At 45.8% G+C, this 21,859-nt stretch overlaps 1 protein-coding gene across 3 annotated transcripts in view; it reads left to right on the top strand.

Annotated features, from left to right (window-relative positions):
• LOC143815729 (uncharacterized) overlaps positions 1–21,859 on the top strand; it is a 113,466-nt gene that overhangs the window by 82,693 nt on the left and 8,914 nt on the right. For all 3 annotated transcript variants that reach the window (XM_077295300.1, XM_077295298.1, XM_077295299.1), the window contains 4 exons: positions 2,477–2,529; positions 2,613–2,831; positions 7,327–7,530; positions 9,755–9,916. In XM_077295300.1, coding sequence (XP_077151415.1) covers positions 2,477–2,529; positions 2,613–2,831; positions 7,327–7,530; positions 9,755–9,916 — 638 coding nt within the window. The remainder of the gene's footprint in view (positions 1–2,476; positions 2,530–2,612; positions 2,832–7,326; positions 7,531–9,754; positions 9,917–21,859) is intronic.

Below are 21,859 nucleotides of genomic sequence, written 5' to 3'. Positions count from 1 at the left end.
GCATCTTACTTATGGTTTTGTAGCCCATTCCAGCTTTGTGCAGGTCTATGATCTTGTCCCTGGCATCCTTATAAAGCTCTTTGGTCTTGCCCATGTTGTAGAGATTAGAGTGTGGCTAATTGAGTCTGTGGACAGGAGTCTTTTATAAAGGTGACTATTAGTGATGAGCGAGTATACTCGTTGCTCGGGTTTTCAAGAGCACGCTCGGGTGGTCTCCAAGTATTTGTGACTGCTCGAAGATTTCGTTTTTGTTGACCCAGCTGCATGATTTACTGCTACTAGCCAGCCCGAGTACATGTTGGGGTTGCCTGGTTGCTAGGGAATCCCCACATGTAATCAAGCTGTCTAGTAGCCACAAATCATTCAGCTGCAGCAAGGAAAACTAAATCTGCGAGCAGTCACAAATACTCAGAGACCACCCAAGCGTGCTCTGGAAAACCCGAGCAACTAGTATACTCACTCATCACTAGTGACTATGTAAGACAGCTGTCTTTAATGCAAGTAATGAGTTGATTAGGAGCGTCTAACTGGTTTGTAGGAGCCAGAACTCTTAATGGTTGGTAGAGGATCAAGTACTTATTTCTCAGTGCAAAATGCAAATACATTTATAAACTTTATACAATGTGATTTCTGGATTTTATTTTTGATATTCTATCTCTCAATGTTAAAATTAGCCTACCTTTAAAATTACCGTATTTTGCGGTTAATAAGACGCACCGGATTACAAGACTCACCCCAAATTTTGAGGAGAAACAGGAAAAACTTTTTTTTTTTTTTTTTTTTTTTTTAATAAAATGATGCTGCTTCTTTCAATCCATGTGTCTTATTGCTTACCGGGGTTGGTGGCTGAGGTGAAGCTGGGTCCCAGGGTCGCTACTGGAGGAGGCAGGAGTGAGGCGATGCTGCAGACCCCAGACTGGGAGAAAGGGGTGTTCGAATGTGCGACACTGTGGGTGTTTGGTGGAGCAGGGGCTGTGCCAACATTTTGTGAAAGCCCCGAGCCCCCATACTTCCATGGAGATCTTGGCGCTGCACTCGCATCTCCTGAGATTTTGGTGCCGAGATCTCCATCTGTGTATGCTCTGCCCCCGGCAGCCATTTTCCCAGTGTCCACTGCAGTGTAAACCATGGAAGTGTGGGGGTCCCAGACTTTCAGAGCCCCCGTGCCACTGAACACCCGCAGTGTCGCACCTCCAAACACCCCCTCATCCCAGCCTACCACAACGCGCCACTCTTTCCTCCTCCAGCAGCGACCATGGGACCCTGCTCCATCGCTGCCAGCAAGATATATTCGAATTCTAAGACACACCCCCATTTCCCCCCCCAAATCTGGGAGAAAATAAAAAGGTGTCTAATCCGAAAAATACAGTATAGACTGTTCATGTCTTTGTCAGTGGGCAAACTTACAAAATCAGCAAGGGATCAAATACTTATTTCCCCCAGTGTATTTGTCATGAACCATGTATTATATATTGTTGCAAATTAATATCTTGAAATTATGATTAAATATGAGATTGTAAATACTATATTGATAGTGTTGTCCAGCCCCTGTCACCATTCCTTTCACCAATGACTAAGTTTTGGAACCTCATTATCTGTTTTTAAACTATTGAAATAAGTTCGAAATTTTTATTGAGCTTTTTTTTATCTCCTTTTTCTCTTGATTTTGGAATTGTGACAGCTTAGATAAGATACATGTTTTCAACATGCAAATCTGGTACTATTTAGAGATCATAAGTATACTGACCTGGCAAATCATATTGTCATTTTCATGCATAATGAATGTTGTAAAAATTAAACTTAAAAAAATGATAGCATTTATTTTTTTTTTTGCACCATTTTACTACACTTGGAATTTTTTATTTTCCCTGTTTTTCCAATACGTTGAATGGTAAAATGAATTGAATGATGAGGAGCCACAACAATAAACATTTGCGTTGTGGTTTTCTGAAAATGGAGCGCCAGCAGCAACCAAATCCTACTACTGTTTGCACATTGAGACTGTCACAACTCCGATTAAAGGGGATTTACATGAATCATTTTTATATTCCCCATGGCTTACTGAAGTCAATAAAATCAGCCCTACTCTCCCACGCCTGCCCAAGAAATGCTATTGCTCCTCACCACTACTAGGTTTAGAGGCCTCATGCCAACAACTAAGATTTCATTGCTTAGCCCAGTGATTGACTGCAGCGGTCATATGCTCTGTAGTTGTGATGTCAATGCTGCAGTGTGTCAAGGAAGTTGAGCAGTGGCAGAGAATCATCACTGGAGAGGATGAGTAATGCTAAATTTATTATTTTTAACTTGATCAATAATTGTATGGGAAAACACTTTAAGAAGTTATGTCTTGGTATTGGAAGACAGTGGCAGATCACTAAGAAAATCCAAAAGTATTTTAACTTAAGATGTATTTCTAACTGGTTAATGAAAACAAACTAAAAAGATTAAAAAATTATCTGTTTTTTTGTTGTAGTGAATCATAATCCCGGTCCCATTATCGTAACGTTAACGCCAGGAATAACTGAGGTAAGGCATCCGCTAACTTGCTTGTCTTGCATTACACTGCAGAAAGCTTCAATATTATATTAGGAATATTATATCTATTACAGGATACAAGTGAGGACAAGTCCAGTAAAGCAGAAAGTCCGGAACAAAATGACAAGCCTTCACAAAATTGTGAGAAGCCATCAAAGGACACTACAAAGCTAGAGAGTATTAAAAAAGATGACTTTGAAGCAGATAGTGTAGAACTCCTATGCTCGCCTTCTAATCAGATACATGAAACATTACCTGCTTCTAACATAGAGACAGAGCTCACAGAGTGCAAGGTAGGTAGTGACTGACTTTCTCAAAGCTGAAAACATGAAATCCTTTTTTGATCTTAAATCCAGCAGTCCTGAAAGCTCTTAACCCCTTAATGACTGCAATATTTTTTTGACGGCGGCCATTGACTGGATATAATGAGCAACGCTGTCTTTTCATGGCATTTCTGTAGGAATAAATCACGATGCAAGCAGTGCTGAAAAATCTGAGGGCCAGCTGTAAACTTAATTCTGGAGCATGAGAAAAAAAGCTGTGAAAATGTATAATACATCATAGATTAATAAATAGGTTAAATACAGTACAGACAAAGTTTGGACACACCTCATTTAAAGATTTTTCTGTATTTTCATGCTTATGAAAATTGTACATTCACACTGAAGGCATCAAAACTATGAATTAACACATGTGGAATTATATACTTAACAAAAAATTGTGAAACAACTGAAATTATGTCTTATATTCTAGGTTCTTCAAAGTAGCCACCTTTTTGCTTTGATGACTGCTTTGCACACTTTTGGCATTCTCTTGATGAGCTTCAAGAGGTAGTCACCGGGAATGGTCTTCCAACAATCTTGAAGGAGTTCCCAGAGATGCTTAGCACTTGTTGGCCCTTTTGCCTTCACGCTGTGGTCCAGCTCACCCCAAACCATCTTGATCGGGTTCAGGTCTGGTGACTGTGGAGGCCAGGTCATCTGGCGTAGCACCCCATCACTCTCCTTGGTCAAATAGCCCTTACACAGCCTGGAGGTGTGTTTGGGGTCATTGTCCTGTTGAAAAATAAATGATGGTCCAACTAAACACAAACCGGATGGAAAAGCATGCCGCTGCAAGATGCTGTGGTAGCCATGCTGGTTCAGTATGCCTTCAATTTTGAATAAATCCCCAACAGTGTCACCAGCAAAGCACCCCCACACCATCACACCTCCTCCTCCATGCTTCACGGTGGGAACCAGGCATGTAGAGTCCATCCATTCACCTTTTCTGCGTCGCACAGACACGGTGGTTGGAACCAAAGATCTCAAATTTGGACTCCTCAGACCAAAGCACAGATTTCTACTGGTCTAATGTCCATTCCTTGTGTTCTTTAGCCCAGACAAGTCTCTTCTGCTTGTTGCCTGTCCTTAGCAGTGGTTTCCTAGCAGCTATTTTACAATGAGGGCCTGCTGCACAAAGTCTCCTCTAAAGGGAACCTGTCACCTGAATTTGGTGGCACCGGTTTTCGGTCCGATGGGCGGTGTTTTCGGGTGTTTGATTCACCCTTTCCTTTCCCGCTGGCTGCATGGTGGCCGCAATATTGGCTTGAAGTTCATTCTCTGTCCTCCGTAGTACACGCCTGCGCAAGGCAGTCTTGCCTTGCGCACGCACAGTATGCTTTGCCCAACTGCGGGCAAAGCCGAAAAGCATTAGTGCGCATGCTCCGGCACACTATGGCCCGGAAGTATTGCGCTGTGTACCAGACAATACAATACAAAGGTGACATCAACGCCCCAAATATGAACCCCACTTGCTATCGCTACAGGGCTAGTGGGAAGAGCGAGGCTAAGCACCAGATTTTGCGACTCTTATAGATGAGAATGGGGTGGCTGAGAGCTGAATTACAGCATTGCTATGAGCGCCGACCACAGGGTGATGGTCATAGCAATCCGGCATCAACAACCATAGAGGTCTGCAGGAGACCTCTGGTTGTTATGCCGACACACCGATGACCCCCGATCATGTGACACTGGTCACCGGTGCGTGCATTTCCGGCCAGATGGCCAGAAGGGCTTGTTCAATGCCACTGTCAGAGTTTGACAGCAGCATTTATCTAGTTAATAGGTGTGGGCGGATCGTGATTCTGCCTGTGCCTATTGCGGGCACATGTTAGCTGTACAAAACAGCTGACATGTCCGGGCTTTGATGCGGGCTCCCTGCCAGAGCCTGCATCAAAGTGAGGATTCTGCTATTGGACGTACTATTCCATCCGATTGCAGAAATGGGTTAAAATTACACGGGAGCCCTTGCGCAATGGCGACGAGTGGGTATCTGGTGGCTCTCACAGCTGATAGATGGGGGTGTCTTTAAATCATTTGAGGACTTACGAAGGGAGTTCTCACTTCAGCATTCTATGTTTTATCAGTATTTACAAGTAAGACACGCTTATATAATGCAGACTCATATACACCCTATTATTATACATCATGATACTGTTATTAATAGGCTCGGTTTACAGGCATCTACAAGGGGACTAATTTCATTCGTGTACGGGGAGCTCCTCTCGAGGGCGCTATTAGGTCACCCGATGACTGCATTGGCGAAATGGGAACATCAAGTGGGGGGGATTTCGGTAGATCAATGGGAGTCAATAATGCAAATGATCCCTAAGTTGTCTCTCAGTGAGCCTAACCGTCTGTCTCAACTATATATCCTTTATAGGGTTTATAGGACTCCTAAGTGGCTGTTTGATTTAGGTCTAAGGCCAAATTCAAAATGTCCCAAGTGTACGCTCGATAATGCAGATATCCTACATATGTTCTGGACGTGTCCCTGTATACAAATATTCTGGATTATGGTTCTCAACTTAATATATATGGCCACAGAGCAGGATATTCCCAGAGATCCTATTGTCTGTGTGCTTGGATATGTTGAGGAGGCGGGAGGAGATGATCATTCACAAATAGCTGTTGCCAGAATGCTTTTTACTGCTAGAAAATTAATAGCATATCACTGGATCTCAGATAAAGTTCCCACGAGGAAGGAGTATGTAAATAAGCTAAACCTCATACTATGCAGAGAGAAGGCCATTTATCTTAAACGGGGTAGACCGGCAGTGTTTGAGAAAATTTGGGCAGGATGGTTGAATGTTCCAGGCTTACCGTCTGTAAGTTTATTCTCGTGATACCATGTTTATATCACCCTGAAAGTGATTTAGTTGTACTCCATGACTGGTGCCTTGGGATATGTGCCTTATCTATGTCTGTATTTTTCTTGTGATATATTTTATCATTGGACCAGGGTTGGGGGGGGGGGGGGGAGTTGTTGGGAATGGGAAAAGACTGTGGGGTATTTTGGAAAAAATTCTATGTTCTGAAAACTTTAATAAAAAATATCTGATTTAAAAAAAAAAATTACACGGGAGCCCACACAATTTTTTTTTTTCTTTAAAATTAACAGTTGCTGTCTGGTTACTGGCTATGTACGTTTGTTCTGTGAACGCTCCTACATAGGCTGGTGACAATGTTTGTGTTTACTTATCGGCCTAGTAATGAGTGTGTTGGGCTGACACCTTTTCATTACTAAGCCTAGAGCTAGGTGTCAATAACAGCTGCTGACACCAAGCTGTACTACTGCATCAGCATGAAAAAGGTGGTGTTGAACCAAGAAATTACATCACAAAGCTTTTTTTTTTTTTAATATCTTTATTTAGCTGAAAAAAGCATTCATTGCTATACAAAAACGCATTTTTTTCCCGTAGCGTTTTTCCTGCAGATGCAGAAACCTTGCAGAAATTTCTGCAAGCTAATACTCAACGTGCGCCTAAAGGTGCTGGGCGTTAAAGGGTGCGTGGAAATATATGACCTAGCGTATAAGGTTCATAAATACTCAGAAGTACCCAAAAGGAACCAATTGAGGTTGAATTTTGACCGTTTCTGCTTTTGGAGCAGTGCGATATTCAAAGGTTCTGATAAGTGATGAGCGAATATACTGGTTACTCGAGATTTCCCGAGCACTCTTTTTAGTGCTCGGAGATTTTCTTTGCTGCAGCTGGATGATTTACAGCTACTAGCCTGCATGATTACATGTGGGGATTCCCTAGCAACCAGGCAACCCCCACATGTACTTATGCTGGCTAACAGATGTAAATCATTCAGCTGCGGCGATGAAAACTAAATCTCCGAGCACTAAAAAATACTCGGAGGACACCCGAGCTTGCTCGGGAAATCTTGAGTAACGAGTATATTTGCTCATCATTAGTTCTGATATCTTTGATCTTCGTGTATGTCATGTATAGAGGGGAGAGTTTTGTTTCCAATTAGAAGCTATTAAACATCTTGTGACCTTCTCAACCCATTGGTTTTAATAATGTGCAATGAAAACCCTTTCTGCTTGGTTCCTCCACAATAAAGAAAGTTGAGTCTTTGTTCACATGTTGAAAAATGTACATGTGGATTATGTCTTGGATTTGGCCATGAATGGAGTAAAATCTGTGGAAATCCACAATGTGCATACTGCAGACTTAAAAATGCACATAACTTTTCATGAATATTATTTTTATTAGATATGGATTGAGTTTTGAAATCTCATTCACTTGTACTGTACTGGAAATTGGTGCAGAATTTATTCTAAATCCAAATCAAATTCTAAATTTAGGATGAATGCATAATGGTCACAGCAGTATGTCATATGTTTATAATTATTAATTTAACATATTTTTAGAGGGATTACTGTACTACTTATATTTCACCTTTTAATAAACTAGATGATTTGAGTAACCCTTCAATTCTCTAATGATTTTTGTAGGACCCTCTTCAAACAGAGCAATCTGTGCAGGAAGAGAAACAGCAAGTGAGCGTAAATCTTGGGAAAAGAGCCCTTTCAGAGGAGAAAGATTTTGATTTCAATGTGGATCAAAGAAAAGGAGAATCCTTTGCTGAAAAGAGACTATGCAGCAGCCATGATAGGGATGATCACTTCTTGGAGAAGACTGTTCAGATCCCTTTATTGGTATATATCTCTAAAAATATTCTGGCTTCATTTTAAAATGAGGGACTTGCATTCAAAGAAATGGGCACACGACTACTTTTTCAGGCAAATTCCTCTTGAAAAACTGGTTACAAATGCTGGCAAAACTGCTAGCAAAGCCACTTCAGGGGAAAAAAAAGCACTTTTTCCTGAAGTGACTCAAATCTCAGTAGCTCTGCCATTGTCTTTAGGACATCGTGTGCACATACACGAGGGTTCTGCTCATCTGAGCAATTTATAGTATAACACCTTGTAGTGCATTTGTCGTGCTTTTTGAACAGTTGAAGAGAACCTATCATGTCTCAAGCTATTACCCTGCAGATATGGGGTTAATCTGTAGGGTAAAAGCTGCCTGGCTGCTCTACTTAAATCCCGGCTACTGGGAGAATATAAAATGAATTCCCCTGGCAGCCTTGGGATTTTACTCACAACGTGCCAGTTCAGCAGTGCATCAGAGGTTACAGCCACCGCTCGCTATGTACTGCATGGTGACACAAACCACACCACTGTGACTAAAAGCCTGAGGCTGCCAGGAGGAATAAAGTTAGTTTGCTCCCGGAAGCCGAGCTTTCAGTGCAGCAGCTTTGGAATGTTATTAACTTGCAGATTAACAGTATATTGGCAGGTTATTAGCGGTTTGCAACCTGCCTTTTAATTCCTTCACAACATATGACGTACATTTACTTCGTGTGTCGTCAAGGGGTTAAAAGGAACAAGCGCTGGCCGGGAGCTTGTCATTGCGCCCGTCCATCGGTGAACCTATCACCTGATCGCAGGGCGCCAATGGGTTGTCATGACAGCCGTGGGTCTGCTGCTGACCTTCGTGCCTGTCATTATGATCCTCCTGTGGAAGCCAGCCCATGGCCGACGTTCATAGATCGTGATTTCTGCTGATGCACTGCTATGCATGTTACAAGCCATTGGATGATCGAAGCTTCAAGTCCCCTTATAATATATGTGGTATTGCTGTGTTCAGAAATATTCGATCTATCAAAATATAAAATAAATTAACTTGATCGGTAAACGGCTTAACAAGAAAAAAAAAATCAAACCGCAAGAAATACGTTTGGTTGCCTGCTGTATCATTGCAATAAAGTGCAGCAAGAGGCAATTAAAACATTGTATCTACCACAAAATCGTATCAATAAAACGTCCACTCGGGGCGCAAAAAATAAGCCCTAATACAGCCCCATGTGCCAAAAATTGGATTAATAAAATTTTAATTTCATTGGCGGTGCTGCCTCACGCCATATTTGTTGACTTGTTAGATCTAGTCCATAGGGTATGTTTCCACGTGCCGGATTACATCAGGATTTGCTGCGGATTGGACGCTGCGTACAGCCACAGCATCCAGATGTTACAGCATAGTGGAGGGGATTTTATGAAATCCCGTCTCCACTATGTGTGCAGGGCCGCATCCGGCGGCCTGTGTATCCGGACATGCGGCGCATCTTTATAGACCGCAGCATGTCTATTTATACATACCACAGTCAATGAATACGATGCGGTGATTCCTCATGTGCTCAATGAACACATCCGGAATCACCGTGCATACAACAGGGGGTGGTGCTTTGGGCGAAGCGGAGTATCCGCTGCGTCCAAAGTGCTGGGTTTTGACCGTGGAAACATACCCTTAGAGACTTTTCAAATTGCCAATACTGGTGCGTTCTAATTACTTCTGAATGGAAAACACAGATGTAATCATTGTGCTGTCAGCTTTTAACATCCTATGGCCTCATTCAGAGAATGGTAACGCTTTGAGGGTGCAGTTACTGGTTGATTATCGTAAATGAGCATCCATCAGAGCGCTCATTTCCCGATGATCAGCCACTGTAAACAGGCTGTTAATCACCTGGGTAAAATTATTTTTTACTCTTGCTTAATAAAAAAAAAACATCGTTTTCCTCAGCACTTTATCCTGAGTAAATGACAGCTAATACAATCGTTCTTTGTGCATAGACTATTTTGTTCTGTGGCATTGGAAGTGTGGTCTGCTTGTCTAAACTGGCTGTTAAAGGACCACCGCTCGCCTTGTATGTTACAAGTTGGCGGTCTTTTAATTGCTGGCGTCGGCAGAGGAGAGTCCACACTAAAGCTTCACTGTTTGGTTACTACATTCGACAGAGTGATTGAAATGATCTGCTAAACTTATGCTCCAGATTTGAATGTGTTCCACAATGCTGACATTGATAGTTTAATTTTACAGGGTGATTTAGGTGATATGCCATCAGAGACTCTGGAGACTATGGTACCTGCTAGCACCAGTGATCACGAGAACACAGAATCTGTCGTGAATTGTGAACTACCTGATGCTGCTCAAGAACTTCGTTCAGCTTTTATTTTGGCAAGAAAAGAACAGATTGAAGTGGTGAGTTCCCTGTTTTTTTATTTCACAACAGAATATCAATAAAACTATACTCATGAGATTGCTGACCATCGTGAAACGATCGTGAAACATAAATTCAGCACACATAGGGTACCAATATGGCACAAATATGGCAAATTCGGATTTGGCGATCGTGTCCGAACATATTTGCTCATCTCTACTTGTGGTGTTTAACCCCTTAATGACCACCAATACTTCTTTTAACTGACCTGAGATATAAGAGAATAGCCTTCCCATACAGGTGACAATTAGTGATGAGTGAGTATACTCTTTGCTCGGGTGATCTCCGAGTATTTGTAAGTGCTCAGAGATTTAGTTTTCGTTGCCTCAGCTGCATGATTTACCGCAGATAGACAGCTTGAATACATGTGGGGATTCCCTAGCAACCAGGCAACCCCCACATGTACTCAGGCTGGCTAGCAGCCGTAAATCATGCAGCTGAGTCAACAAAAACTAAATCTCCGAGCAGTTACAAATACTCGGAGACCACCCGAGCATGCTCTGGAAAACCCGAGCAACGAGTATACTCGCTCATCACTAGTGACAATCCATCAGATGTCGGCTGTCCACTGTATCTGACAACTTGCTGCATCAGCCACAATCAGTGTTTCCACTGTCCAAATCTGTTTAACCCCTTACATGTTGCTGTCAATAGTGACTAAATCATATAAATGGTTAACAGAGTGTGGGGGCTTCTTCTTTATCCCAATTGGTGCCCTCAGATCATGATTGTATGGTCCTGATGTTTGCCATGGCAATTCATGACCAAATAGTTACCTTTTGAGTCTGACTGCTGTTGTAACCTGTTCAGAAGTTAGTGGCATTTAGGTGGTAAAAATACACTTCTTTATTTCTGTCATGCCACTTAGTGTTAATTCCTGAAAATCACCTGAAGGGTTAATAAACTACCTGACTGCAGTTTTTAATATATCAAGGGGGTGCTGTTTTTAAAATGGTATAAAGGCACTTCAAAACATGGATTGATCCCTAAAAAAAATACATTTCTCCTTCGCCTCATTGGGGGACACAGACCATGGGTGTATGCTGCTGCCACCAGGAGGCTGACACTAAGTATTACAAAGAAAGTTAGCTCCTCCCCTGCAGTATACACCCCTCTGCTGGCTCCCAGCTAACCAGTTCTTGCTTAGTGTCCTTAGGAGGCACACGGACGGGTCTGCTATTCAGACCCAAAGAACTCTTTTTTTCCGTTTTTTACTTTTTACTACGGTCGAATGGGGCGACGGATTCTTTCATGTTCCGATCTCCTCGAACCATCAACAGGCGAGCACGGGAGTTTTACCTCTCCATATCCTCTCCTGCGACGTGGGAAGCCACTGCCTGAGCTGATTCTAGGGGCGACGGGCCCCTTCAAGGGCACCGATCTCCCCCCTCCCTTATCAGACGAGCACTGGAGTTTTACCTTCAGTATCCTCTTCTGCAGCCAGGCCTATTGCCGGACATTCAGCCCTGTCCACCAGGTTTTACCCTCGGCTGTACAGAGGCACCTTCCAGCGTGGCGTCCGAGCAGCCCCACTGCATCACCACTGAAAAAGCGGATGATGGAAGGAGGCAGACGGTTCCTCTCCACCCCTCTTCTGCAGGGATGGTGGATGGAGGCTCCCCAACCCTGCATCGGCCTATCTACCCGGGCACAGCTCCTACCTGCAGCATCTGCCATGGTCCCCCTCCATATTGGGGTAAGTGCTCCGTGAGATTTGGGTGTTCCGACGGTCAGAGGAGGGCTCCATAGCGACTGGGTCCCCACAGAGCTTCGCGGCACTTTTCCCCTCAGTCTGCGGGTGCGCGCCGGCCGAAGCCATAACTTTAGTCCCCGGCTTCGGCCCTGTTTAGGCCGCAGCCCGGGAGGCCCCGCCCACCGCTTGCTCCCTTCTAGCGGCTCCGCCCCCCTATTCAGGCGCTTCTCGTTCCAGACGAGATCTCGGCGGCCATCTTCCTCCTCCTCCATTGCGGTCACTATTTCTTCTGGAGGGGGCTATTCCAGTCTGGGGACTCAGAACCTGAGTAAGGTGAATCGGCCCCCCCCCCGGCACGCATCCCGGCAGCATTAAGGGACTAGCTTTCCCTGTTTTTTTATATACTTAAGGCCATACCTCCCAACTTTACAGGAACGGAAAGAGGGACAACCAAGCCCCGCCCACCCTCATAACCCCACCCCTGGCCACACCCATCCCACACTCCACCTACTTCAATTAATGTGAACAACTGGAGGCGATGAGGGCATGCTGGAGGTCACAGTGGGGGGGGGCAGTAGCAGTACTAGTAGAGGCAATGGGGCACAGCGGCGGGTTCTGCTGGAGGTGATGCTTAGAGGGGTAAGGTATTACTATTGCCACCCCAAAACGCTAAATACGGCAGCAATGCTTACCGCAAAGCAATCATGATGCGGTAATAAGTATGCTGCTGACCCCCCTCCCCATTACTCACCTCTCCGCCGCCTCCAGAATCTTCCACCGCACTTTGCTTACTGCACGGGCTGCCCGCCACCAAGACCTCCGGAAACGATCAGGAGTGATGCAGCAGCATGACCAGACAATAGATCAGTGATGGGCAACCTTTTGAGCTCGGTGTGTCAAAATTCGCCAAAAAACCGAGCATAACTTGGGTGGTGTGTCACCTTGATAAAAAAACAATTTTGCGACATGTATAGTTTAAATAACAAATATGTATAATTAGAATTAACTTACCTGCTTAGTGACTTCTTTGTTCATCTGTCAGTTGGTTTCTTTTGTTGGTCTTGCTATTATTTAACTTGTGTGGGGTGCCGTGAACTAAGATAAGTGAGGGGGAGGGGGAATTCTTCCAGTGATGGCGAACCTGTGGCACTCCAGCTGTTGCAAAACTACAATTCCCATCATGTCTTTACAGCCAAAGCCTTTGCTTTGAATGGCCAGCCATGATGGGAATTGTAGTTTTGCAACAGCTGGACTGCCACAGGTTCGCCATCACTGATGCCTCCCTCTCACTTATCTCAGTAATGGCCAATGACACCCCACAGTTCACTGGATGATGGTTGCTGTAGTAGTCACAGGGCCTGAGTCCAGACAGCTATCACAGGGCCTGAGTCCAGACAGCTATCACAGGGCCTGAGTCCAGACAGCTATCACAGGGCCTGAGTCCAGACAACAATCACAGGGCCTGAGTCCAGACAGCAATCACAGGGCCTGAGTCCAGACAGCAATCACAGGGCCTGAGTCCAGACAGCTATCACAGGGCCTGAGTCCAGACAGCTATCACAGGGCCTGAGTCCAGACAGCTATCACAGGGCCTGAGTCCAGACAGCAATCACAGGGCCTGAGTCCAGACAGCTATCACAGGGCCTGAGTCCAGACAGCTATCACAGGGCCTGAGTCCAGACAGCTATCACAGGGCCTGAGTCCAGACAGCAATCACAGGGCCTGAGTCCAGAAAGCTATCACAGGGCCTGAGTCCAGACAGCTATCACAGGGCCTGAGTCCAGACAGCTATCACAGGGCCTGAGTCCAGACAGCAATCACAGGGCCTGAGTCCAGACAGCAATCACAGGGCCTGAGTCCAGACAGCAATCACAGGGCCTGAGTCCAGACAGCTATCACAGGGCCTGAGTCCAGACAGCTATCACAGGGCCTGAGTCCAGACAGCTATCACAGGGCCTGAGTCCAGACAGCTATCACAGGGCCTGAGTCCAGACAGCTATCACAGGGCCTGAGTCCAGACAGCTATCACAGGGCCTGAGTCCAGACAGCAATCACAGGGCCTGAGTCCAGACAGCAATCTCCTCAGGCCTCAGAAGTGCAGCCTGGGACTTCTGGTCGGCGCAGCAGGGAGCAGCGCAATGTCGCCCAAACAACACAGATCCGACGCAGAGGCCTGGGACTTCCGGGAGCTGGGCCTAGCCTACCGGAAGTCCCAGGCCTAGACGCTCTGCACCGGAGCTCTGTTGTTTGGACCCACAGACCCTCCTGCATGGCATCCGATCCGATAAAAAATCGGATCGGATGCCATTGTTTAGTATTCCGATACCGCAAGTATCGGGTATCGGCCGATATTTGCTGTATCGGAATTCCGATACCGAGATCCGATACTTTTGTGGTATCGGGTATCGGTATCGAAACAACATTAATGTGTGTAAAATAAAGAATTAAAATAAAAAATATTGCTATACTCACCTGTCCGACGCAGCCTGGACGTCCGCGAGGGAACCGGCAGCGCGGTTTTCCTTCCTTACTTGAAGTCCCGGCTTGTGATTGGTTGCGTGCCGCCCATGTGACCGAGACGCGACCAATCACAGCAAGCCGTGACGTAATTTTAGGTCCTTCAGGATTTTAAAATTACGTTCCGGCGTTGTGATTGGTTGCGTGCGGTCACATGGGCGACGCAACCAATCACAACGCCGGAACGTAATTTTAAAATCCTGAAGGACCTAAAATTACGTCACGGCTTGCTGTGATTGGTCGCGTCTCTGTCACATGGGCGGCACGCAACCAATCACAAGCCGGGACTTCAAGGAAGGAAGGAAAACCGCGATTTTTAAGCAAACAACGCTGCCGGTTCCCTCGCGGACGTCCAGGCTGCGTCGGACAGGTGAGTATAGCAATATTTTTTATTTTAATTCTTTATTTTACATATTAATATGGTTCCCAGGGCCTGAAGGAGAGTTTCCTCTCCTTCAGACCCTGGGAAAGAAGCAATTTCTATTGGGCCGCGGCCGGCGTGTCACTGAAAATGACTACGCGTGTCAGCACTGACACGCGTGTCATAGGTTCGCCATCACTGCAATAGATCATGCCGGCCGCTTACGTCACTCCTTCCTGACCCCGCCCGGAGTGCGGGAGTCCTAATCGGGCTCTCTCTACGTCCCGGAAGTGGGCGGGGCTTCACCGGCGGCCGCAAATTCGGGATTTTAAATGCCCGAAGCGGGACCCCGGTGCCAAAGCGGGACTGTCACGCTGAAATTGGGACGGTTGGGAGGTATGCTTAAGGCTGCAATTTTCTGGTGCTCCTGCACACTACAGAATGTATAGTACAGTATGCAGGCTTGCAAACGGAGAGCTGTGAGTTCCCAGCAACGAAGCTCTCATGACTCATTCCCTAGTGACTCATTCCCTAGTGACTCATTCCCTGGTGACTCATTCCCTGGTATTTGCTACTCTGCCTCGGTAGTCGCTGGGCCCATAGGTGCATCCCCAGCTTTCCATGCCTTTTTATTAAACCCAGAACCAGCATTCCCTGGTCTTAAGGGTCCCCTAGTTTTAAAAGGGTCACATCCCCAGCATTCTCTGCTCTGCCAGAAGCCGGTCTCTTTTTCCTTAGTACTTAATCAGGCCAGTATGCCCTGGTCTTAAAGGCACAGGGCCAGTAGGCACTGGTCTTAAAGGCACATGGCAAGTGTGCCCTCGTCTTAAAGACACATGACCAGCATCCCTGGTCTTAAAGGAGCATGACCAGCTTTTTTTGTTCTTAAAGGCACATTACCAGCTTTGCTGGTCTTTAAGGCACTTGTTCCTACATTCCTCTCATGACCAGTATTCCTGGTCTTAAAGGCACGTGACCAGCATGCCCTGGTCTTATAGACTCGTGACCAGTATTCCCTGGTCTTAAAAGCACATGACCAGTATGCCCTGGTCTTAAAGGCACGTGACCAGTATCCCCTGGTCTTAAACGCTATAATCAGTATGCCCCAGTCTTATAGGCACATGACTAGTACGTCCTGGGTTTTTCAAGGCCATGACCAGTATGCCCTGGTCTTAAGGGCACGTGACCAGTATCCCCTGGTCTTAAACGCAATAACCAGTATGCCCTGGTCTTAAAGGCACATAACTAGTACGTCCTGGTTTTTCAAGGCCATGACCAGTATGCCCTGGTCTTAAGGGCACGTGACCAGTATCCCCTGGTCTTAAACGCAATATCCAGTATGCCCTGGTCTTAAAGGCACATGACTAGTACGTCCTGGTTTTCTAGGCACATGACCAGTATGCCCTGGTCTTAAAGGCTCATGTCCAGTACGCCCTGGCTTTTAAAGGCACACGACCAGTATGCCCAGGTCTTTAAGGCACGTGACCATTATGCCCTGGACTTAAAGGCTCAGGACCAGTACGCCCTGGTCTTAAACGCAAATGACCAGCATACCCTGGTTTTAAGGGCACATGACCATTATCTCCTGGATTTCAGCATGCCCTGCTTTTAAAGGCACATGAACAGTATTTCATCTTACAAAAGGCACAAGACCAGTATTCCCTGGTCTTAAAGGCTCATGGCCAGTAACCCCTAGCCTTAAAAGCGCATGACCAGTATTTACTGGTCTTAAGGGCACATCATCTATCCTAAGCTGGTCACCCTAACTGAGCTCTGGAGCACTCACATGCTCCCTTTCCTACAATGGGAGCCGTCGGCTAGCAGGGGCCGCAAGTATTCTAGAAAAACGTACAGGTTCTAGAAAATCTCCATCAACATTTGACGGTGATGCACTGGATGACCTCTAAGTAGGATACCATACCTGGTCGGAATTTTATGGGCGACGGGTCCCTTTAAGGGCTCCGATTTCCCCCCACACCTTCAACAGACGAGCACACGGAGTGTCGCCTCCATGTATCTTCTTCTGCATCCAGGTCTATCGCCACAACCTGCCCTGTCCACTCGGAAACCTCAATTCTGGGGATGTACTGAGGCACACATTTGTGGCGTCCCAACAAGGAGGTTTTTCCCCCCTTTGTATCAGATGCAAGAAAGTGGACGATTCCTCTCCACTTCCCTGTTAAGAGATGGTGGATCGAGGTTTTTTATTTTTTATTTATTTTTATTTTTTTCCTTTTTTTCTTCTCTGCACGATGGCAGAGACCTGCTGGTTACAGTCCCGCATTCTGTCACTTGTCAGACTCGCCGGGCAGAATTTCTTGCGGTATTCCTACCAGTATCCTGGCCGGTGTATCATCAATTAAGATTCCACAGACGGTCGGATAGCAGGTCTAGTTAGTTCCGTCCTGTGGTTTCGGGTTTAGCGCTCTACCCTTCCTTAGCCGCCACATGGGTTGCTTGACCAAAGGGAGAGAATGAAAGTCTCCGGGTCCCAGACCTTATCTACTTCGTTCCACAGTATAGCTGGCCAATCAAATCTTCTGAGCGGGAGACTAGCAAGGGATCGTATCTCTTCTTCAAGCTCAACCAGCAGTGGAAGCATTGGCCAGGACAGTCTAGATCTAAGGGATCTTGGTTCCAAAATGGAGGGAATGAAAAGTATCTCCATTTCTGGACCCCAAACTTCTAACAACCTTTGACAGGGCCCTCTCTTTTTTCGGATGGAGTTCCTCCGCTCAGCCACTACTTCAACAGAGAAACGTGGTTGTTTTCTGGCATCCATCGTCATCCGGGATTCTTCCCTCACATACCTATTTCTCCTCTCTACTATAATCTCTTCGCCTTTCCATTCGCGAACAGTATTTTCACGACCTGGCCCTTCTGCCTGGCTACCACACCAGAGTGGTCGCAAGGGTCATGATGGTTGTCATGCGCTTCCTGCACCTTAGAAACATGGTCGTCCTGCCCTACTCGGTCGACTCTCTAGCCGCTCTACAAGGACTACGCTAAGTCGTCTATATCACTTGCAATACCCTCTCTCTTGGGCTAGCAGCTAAACTTAGACGTTTTTTCCTCATTCCCAGCCCAGCAGATCCTCTTTGACGATGATCCTGCACAAGAAGGATGGTAATTCTCTCTCTCGAGTCAAGGTCGTGGCCCTTCAACACGGAGCTTGTGCACTTGATCACTCATTCCCTCGGTTCATTCAATTAGCTAGGAGGGTTCCGAGCAATAAGATGAAAACGGAAGTAGTTTTCTTTTGCTCCGCTCGTTTTCAGCAAGTCAATCAGGCTTTCAAAAGGTAGTTTCTAAGCTCCTTCCTCATCCAGAGCCTTCTTCTGGTCCAATGGTTATTAGGGATACCAATGCCCGTCTTCTTCTCCCGATCATTTCTCTGGGGATCTGAACAGTACGGCCAATCCCACAGCAGGTCCACTGCCCTTAGGCGGGTCAACCATCCGTCTTCAATTTGGATAATGCCACGGCTGTGCCATACGTCAATCATCTCGCAGGTACCCACAGTCAAGCGCCATGGCCGAGGTACCTCGCACTCTGATGGGCCGAGATCTATCATTCGGTGATCTCAACAGTACATGTCCCTGGAGTAGAACACTGGGCGGCTGACATATTCTGCCGTCAGGGTTTTCTCCTCAAGTGAGTGGGAACTTCACTCGGAAGTCTTCCTTCACATCTGCCTTCACTGGAGTACTCCAGATGTAGGTCGGATGGCGTCCAAGCTGAACGCCTATGTACTCCAGTTCATGGTTTGGCTGCAAGATCCAAGTCCATCGCAGTGCATACTCTGTTTCTTCCACGGTACCAATTTCCATAACTCCTCTTCCACTACGTCTGAGACCTTTTTGGAAGCGGAAAAGGCCCCCAGTGATCCTGGGAGACCCGCACTGACCATGTCAGGTTTTCTCGCTTGCGGTACTAGTATTTCTCCGTCTTATTTCGTCAAAATTGGAAATATGGACCTTCTCGCAGGGAGTCTCCACCTGTAGTTCTTCCCTACCGCGTACCGTTAGATCTGGGGGACCTTAATGGTCCTGGGGATCTTACAGTACACTCCTTTTTCGATCCAGAAAGACTTTACGATAAGGGAACGTCACTCCCCTTTCTTCTATGCGTTCTTGTCATCCTGATGAGTCTTCAGAGCTTCCCACTCTGTTCCTTTCAGTCTTTTTTCCTTATTACCATCTATGCATCGTTGCCCTCAAGCCATCCCATTCCCTCGTTGCCAAGGTGGTTTTGTATTCCCACTGTTGCAGGGGCATCGTCCTCTCATCTTTCGGCTCCAGTCCACACATCGGAATGGGTTCTCCATAATCTGGAAGAAGTGAGTGCTCCAAGTGGGTACGTATCAAGGACGGCGTCCTTCCAAAGGTTGGACACTTTGCTTGGGCTTCTCGATGGTAAGTAGGCTTCCCGATGGTCACAGGAAGGGTTTAGCCGGGTTCATCGGCCACGTTAGCCTGGTGGATTCTTTTCACCATCCAGGAGTCCTTCCGTGCTAGATGTCAGCCTATCTCCCTGTCTCAGGTCCGCATGCATTCTTGAAGCACTATAATTCACACAGTTCCTCAGATGTGAGTCTGGGCAGGCGGACTTTGCAGGCCGCCTTGGCGCACTTGTAAGTAGCGGTTACACGGCCTGATCTGATGTTGTCCCCACCCAGGGACTGCTTTGGGACGTCCCATGGTCTGTGTCCCCCAATGAGGCGAAGGAGAAATAGGGATTTTTGTGTACTTTCCGTAAAATCCTTTTCTCCGAGCCATTCATTGGGGGACACAGCTCCCTCCCTATTATTAGTTGTATTTGTTTTTATCATTTGATATGTTATACTCTCATATATGATGTGACATGCTATACGCTTATATGTTATTGATCTCCTACTGCTTTTGCACCGAACTGGTTAGCTGGGAGCCAGCAGAGGGGTGTATACTGCAGGGGAGGAGCTAACTTTCTTTGTAATACTTAGTGTCAGCCTCCTGGTGGCAGCAGCATACACCCATGGTCTGTGTCCCCCAATGAATGGCTCGGAGAAAAGGATTTTACGGTAAGTACACAAAAATCCCTATTTTGTAAATTTCCTTGAAAAAATGAAAAATTGCTGCTACATTTTTAAACCTCCTAAAATGCTAACAAAATAAAATAACATGTTACAAATGGTGCTGATGTAAAGCCGACATGTGGGAAATGTTGTTTATTAATGCTTTGCTGTGGTATAACTATCTGGATTAAAGGGATAATCATTCCAAGTTTGAAAATTGCTAATTTTTTTTTTACATTTTTCTCAAATTTCTGATTTTTTTTTTTTTTTTATAAATAAACAGAAACATATCAACTTAAATTTACCATTATCATAAAGTATAATGTTTCACAAAAAAGTCTCAAAATCACTGGGATATGTTGAAGCGTTCCAGAGTTATTACTACATAAAGTGACACTGGTCAGATTTTAAAAAATTTGGCTCCGTCACTAAGGGGTTAAAGAGAACCTACTAGCTGGGGCGTTCATAGAAATCATAGCAGAAGTCCCAATTGCCCCCCTCCTCCCAAAATGTTTTATAAAATATTTGTCGGTGTTACAGAAGAGCATATCTCACCACTTTGCATCTCTTACAAAGTAATTTTCCATCTATTGACACCTCTTGGTGTCGCATTAAGATATCCCTTTCATGACCTACATAAAGCATGACAACAACAAAAGTTGCCCCACAGTGAATTTCTACAAAGCACCCTCCAGATGTATAGTTTGGTGACCCTCGTTACCCCTCACCCTGCAAAGTATGATACCCCCCACAGTGACCCCAACACAGTTTGATGGCCTCGACACAGCCCTCCATATAGCTTAATAATCCCTTACACTCCTGCAAACAGCATGATGGCCCCTACACAATCATCTACACATTGTTGGCCCCAAAACAACCCAACACACAGTATAATGGGCCCCACTAACTCTCCAAACAGTCTAGTGGCCGCAACATAGCCTTCCAAACAGTATAATAGCCCAAATATAGCTCCCCAAACAGTATAATGGCCCTGACATAGCCCTGTAAACTGCATAATGGCCCCCACCTAGAGCTTAACAGTGTATAATGGTCCAGACATAGCCCTGCATACTATGTAATGGCCCCCAAATAGCATGGCAAACTGTATAACGGCCCCCATATATCTGTGTAAACTGTATAATGGCCCCACATAGCCCTACAAACTGTTTTAGGGCCCCACATAGCTTTTCAAATACAGGATGCCGATACAGTCGAAACTGTGATGCCTGGCGTGGGGGAGCAAAGCCAGTTCTGGCACTGGGCTCTCCCCCCCCAGACTCACGTGCCCCATATTTGCATTTTGGTGGTGAGACAGACTCCGCTTAACCCCTTAATGACAGCTGATATGCCTTTTAACGGCGGCAGTTAAGGGTACTTATTCCTCAGCGCCGCTTTTTAACAGCGCTGAGAAATAAGGTTATAGTGCCCTCCAGCGTCTGAAAATCTCCTAGTTCTCAGCTACCGAAGGTAGCCGAGACCCGGAGAACATGATTCGGGTCAGTTTTTACCGTCCCCGGTGGTGCGATCGCCGTTATTCACCGATTAACGGCGATCAGAAAAAAAAAAGTCTACTTTCCCATTTATTTCTCTCTCCTCTGATATGATCTAGCACATCAGAGGAGAGAGAAATGAGGTCCCCCAAGCCTCCGCGGCACCTCCTGCATCCCCTGGTCATGTCCCCCGGCCCTCGGCATCTTCTTCCGGGAAGAAAATGGCGGGTGCATGTGTAGTGCGCCCGCCGAGATCTGTCGGCCGGCAACAATAGAAGGTTTTTCCTATTGGCTCATTTTGATCACACTGATAGGGGTCTATAACAGTGATCAAAAAAAAAAAAAAAAAAAAAGTAAATCAAACCCCTCTTTATTTTTTCCGTTTAGGGTTAGAGCTAGGGTTTTGTTTGGGGCTAGGGTTGTGTTGGGGTTAGGGTTGGAGTTAGAATTGGGGAGTTTACATCGGGGATCTCCAAACGTGACATGGCGCCCACCATTGTTTTCAGCCAGTTTTGCGTTCAAAAAGTCAAACGTTGCTCCCTCCCTTCTGAGCCCTGCCATGCATCCAAACAGTGGCTTTCCCCCACATACGAGAAATTGCACAACACATTTTGTGGTCCATTTTCTCCTGATACCCTTGTGAAAAATTTAAAAAAAAGTTTGGTTCCAAAGTAAACATTACATTTTTCACAAAAAAAAATATTTTTTCATTCCACTTTGCTTTAGTTCTTGTAAAGCATCTGAAGGGTTAATAAACTTCTTGAATGTGGTTTTGCGCACCTTGAGGGGTGCGGTATTTAGAATGGTGTC

Source organism: Ranitomeya variabilis, chromosome 3 (genome assembly GCF_051348905.1).
Source record: "Ranitomeya variabilis isolate aRanVar5 chromosome 3, aRanVar5.hap1, whole genome shotgun sequence".
Classification (NCBI taxonomy): domain Eukaryota; kingdom Metazoa; phylum Chordata; class Amphibia; order Anura; family Dendrobatidae; genus Ranitomeya; species Ranitomeya variabilis.
Note: the sequence above shows the minus strand (reverse complement) of the source record. Positions and strands in the feature narration are given on the sequence as shown.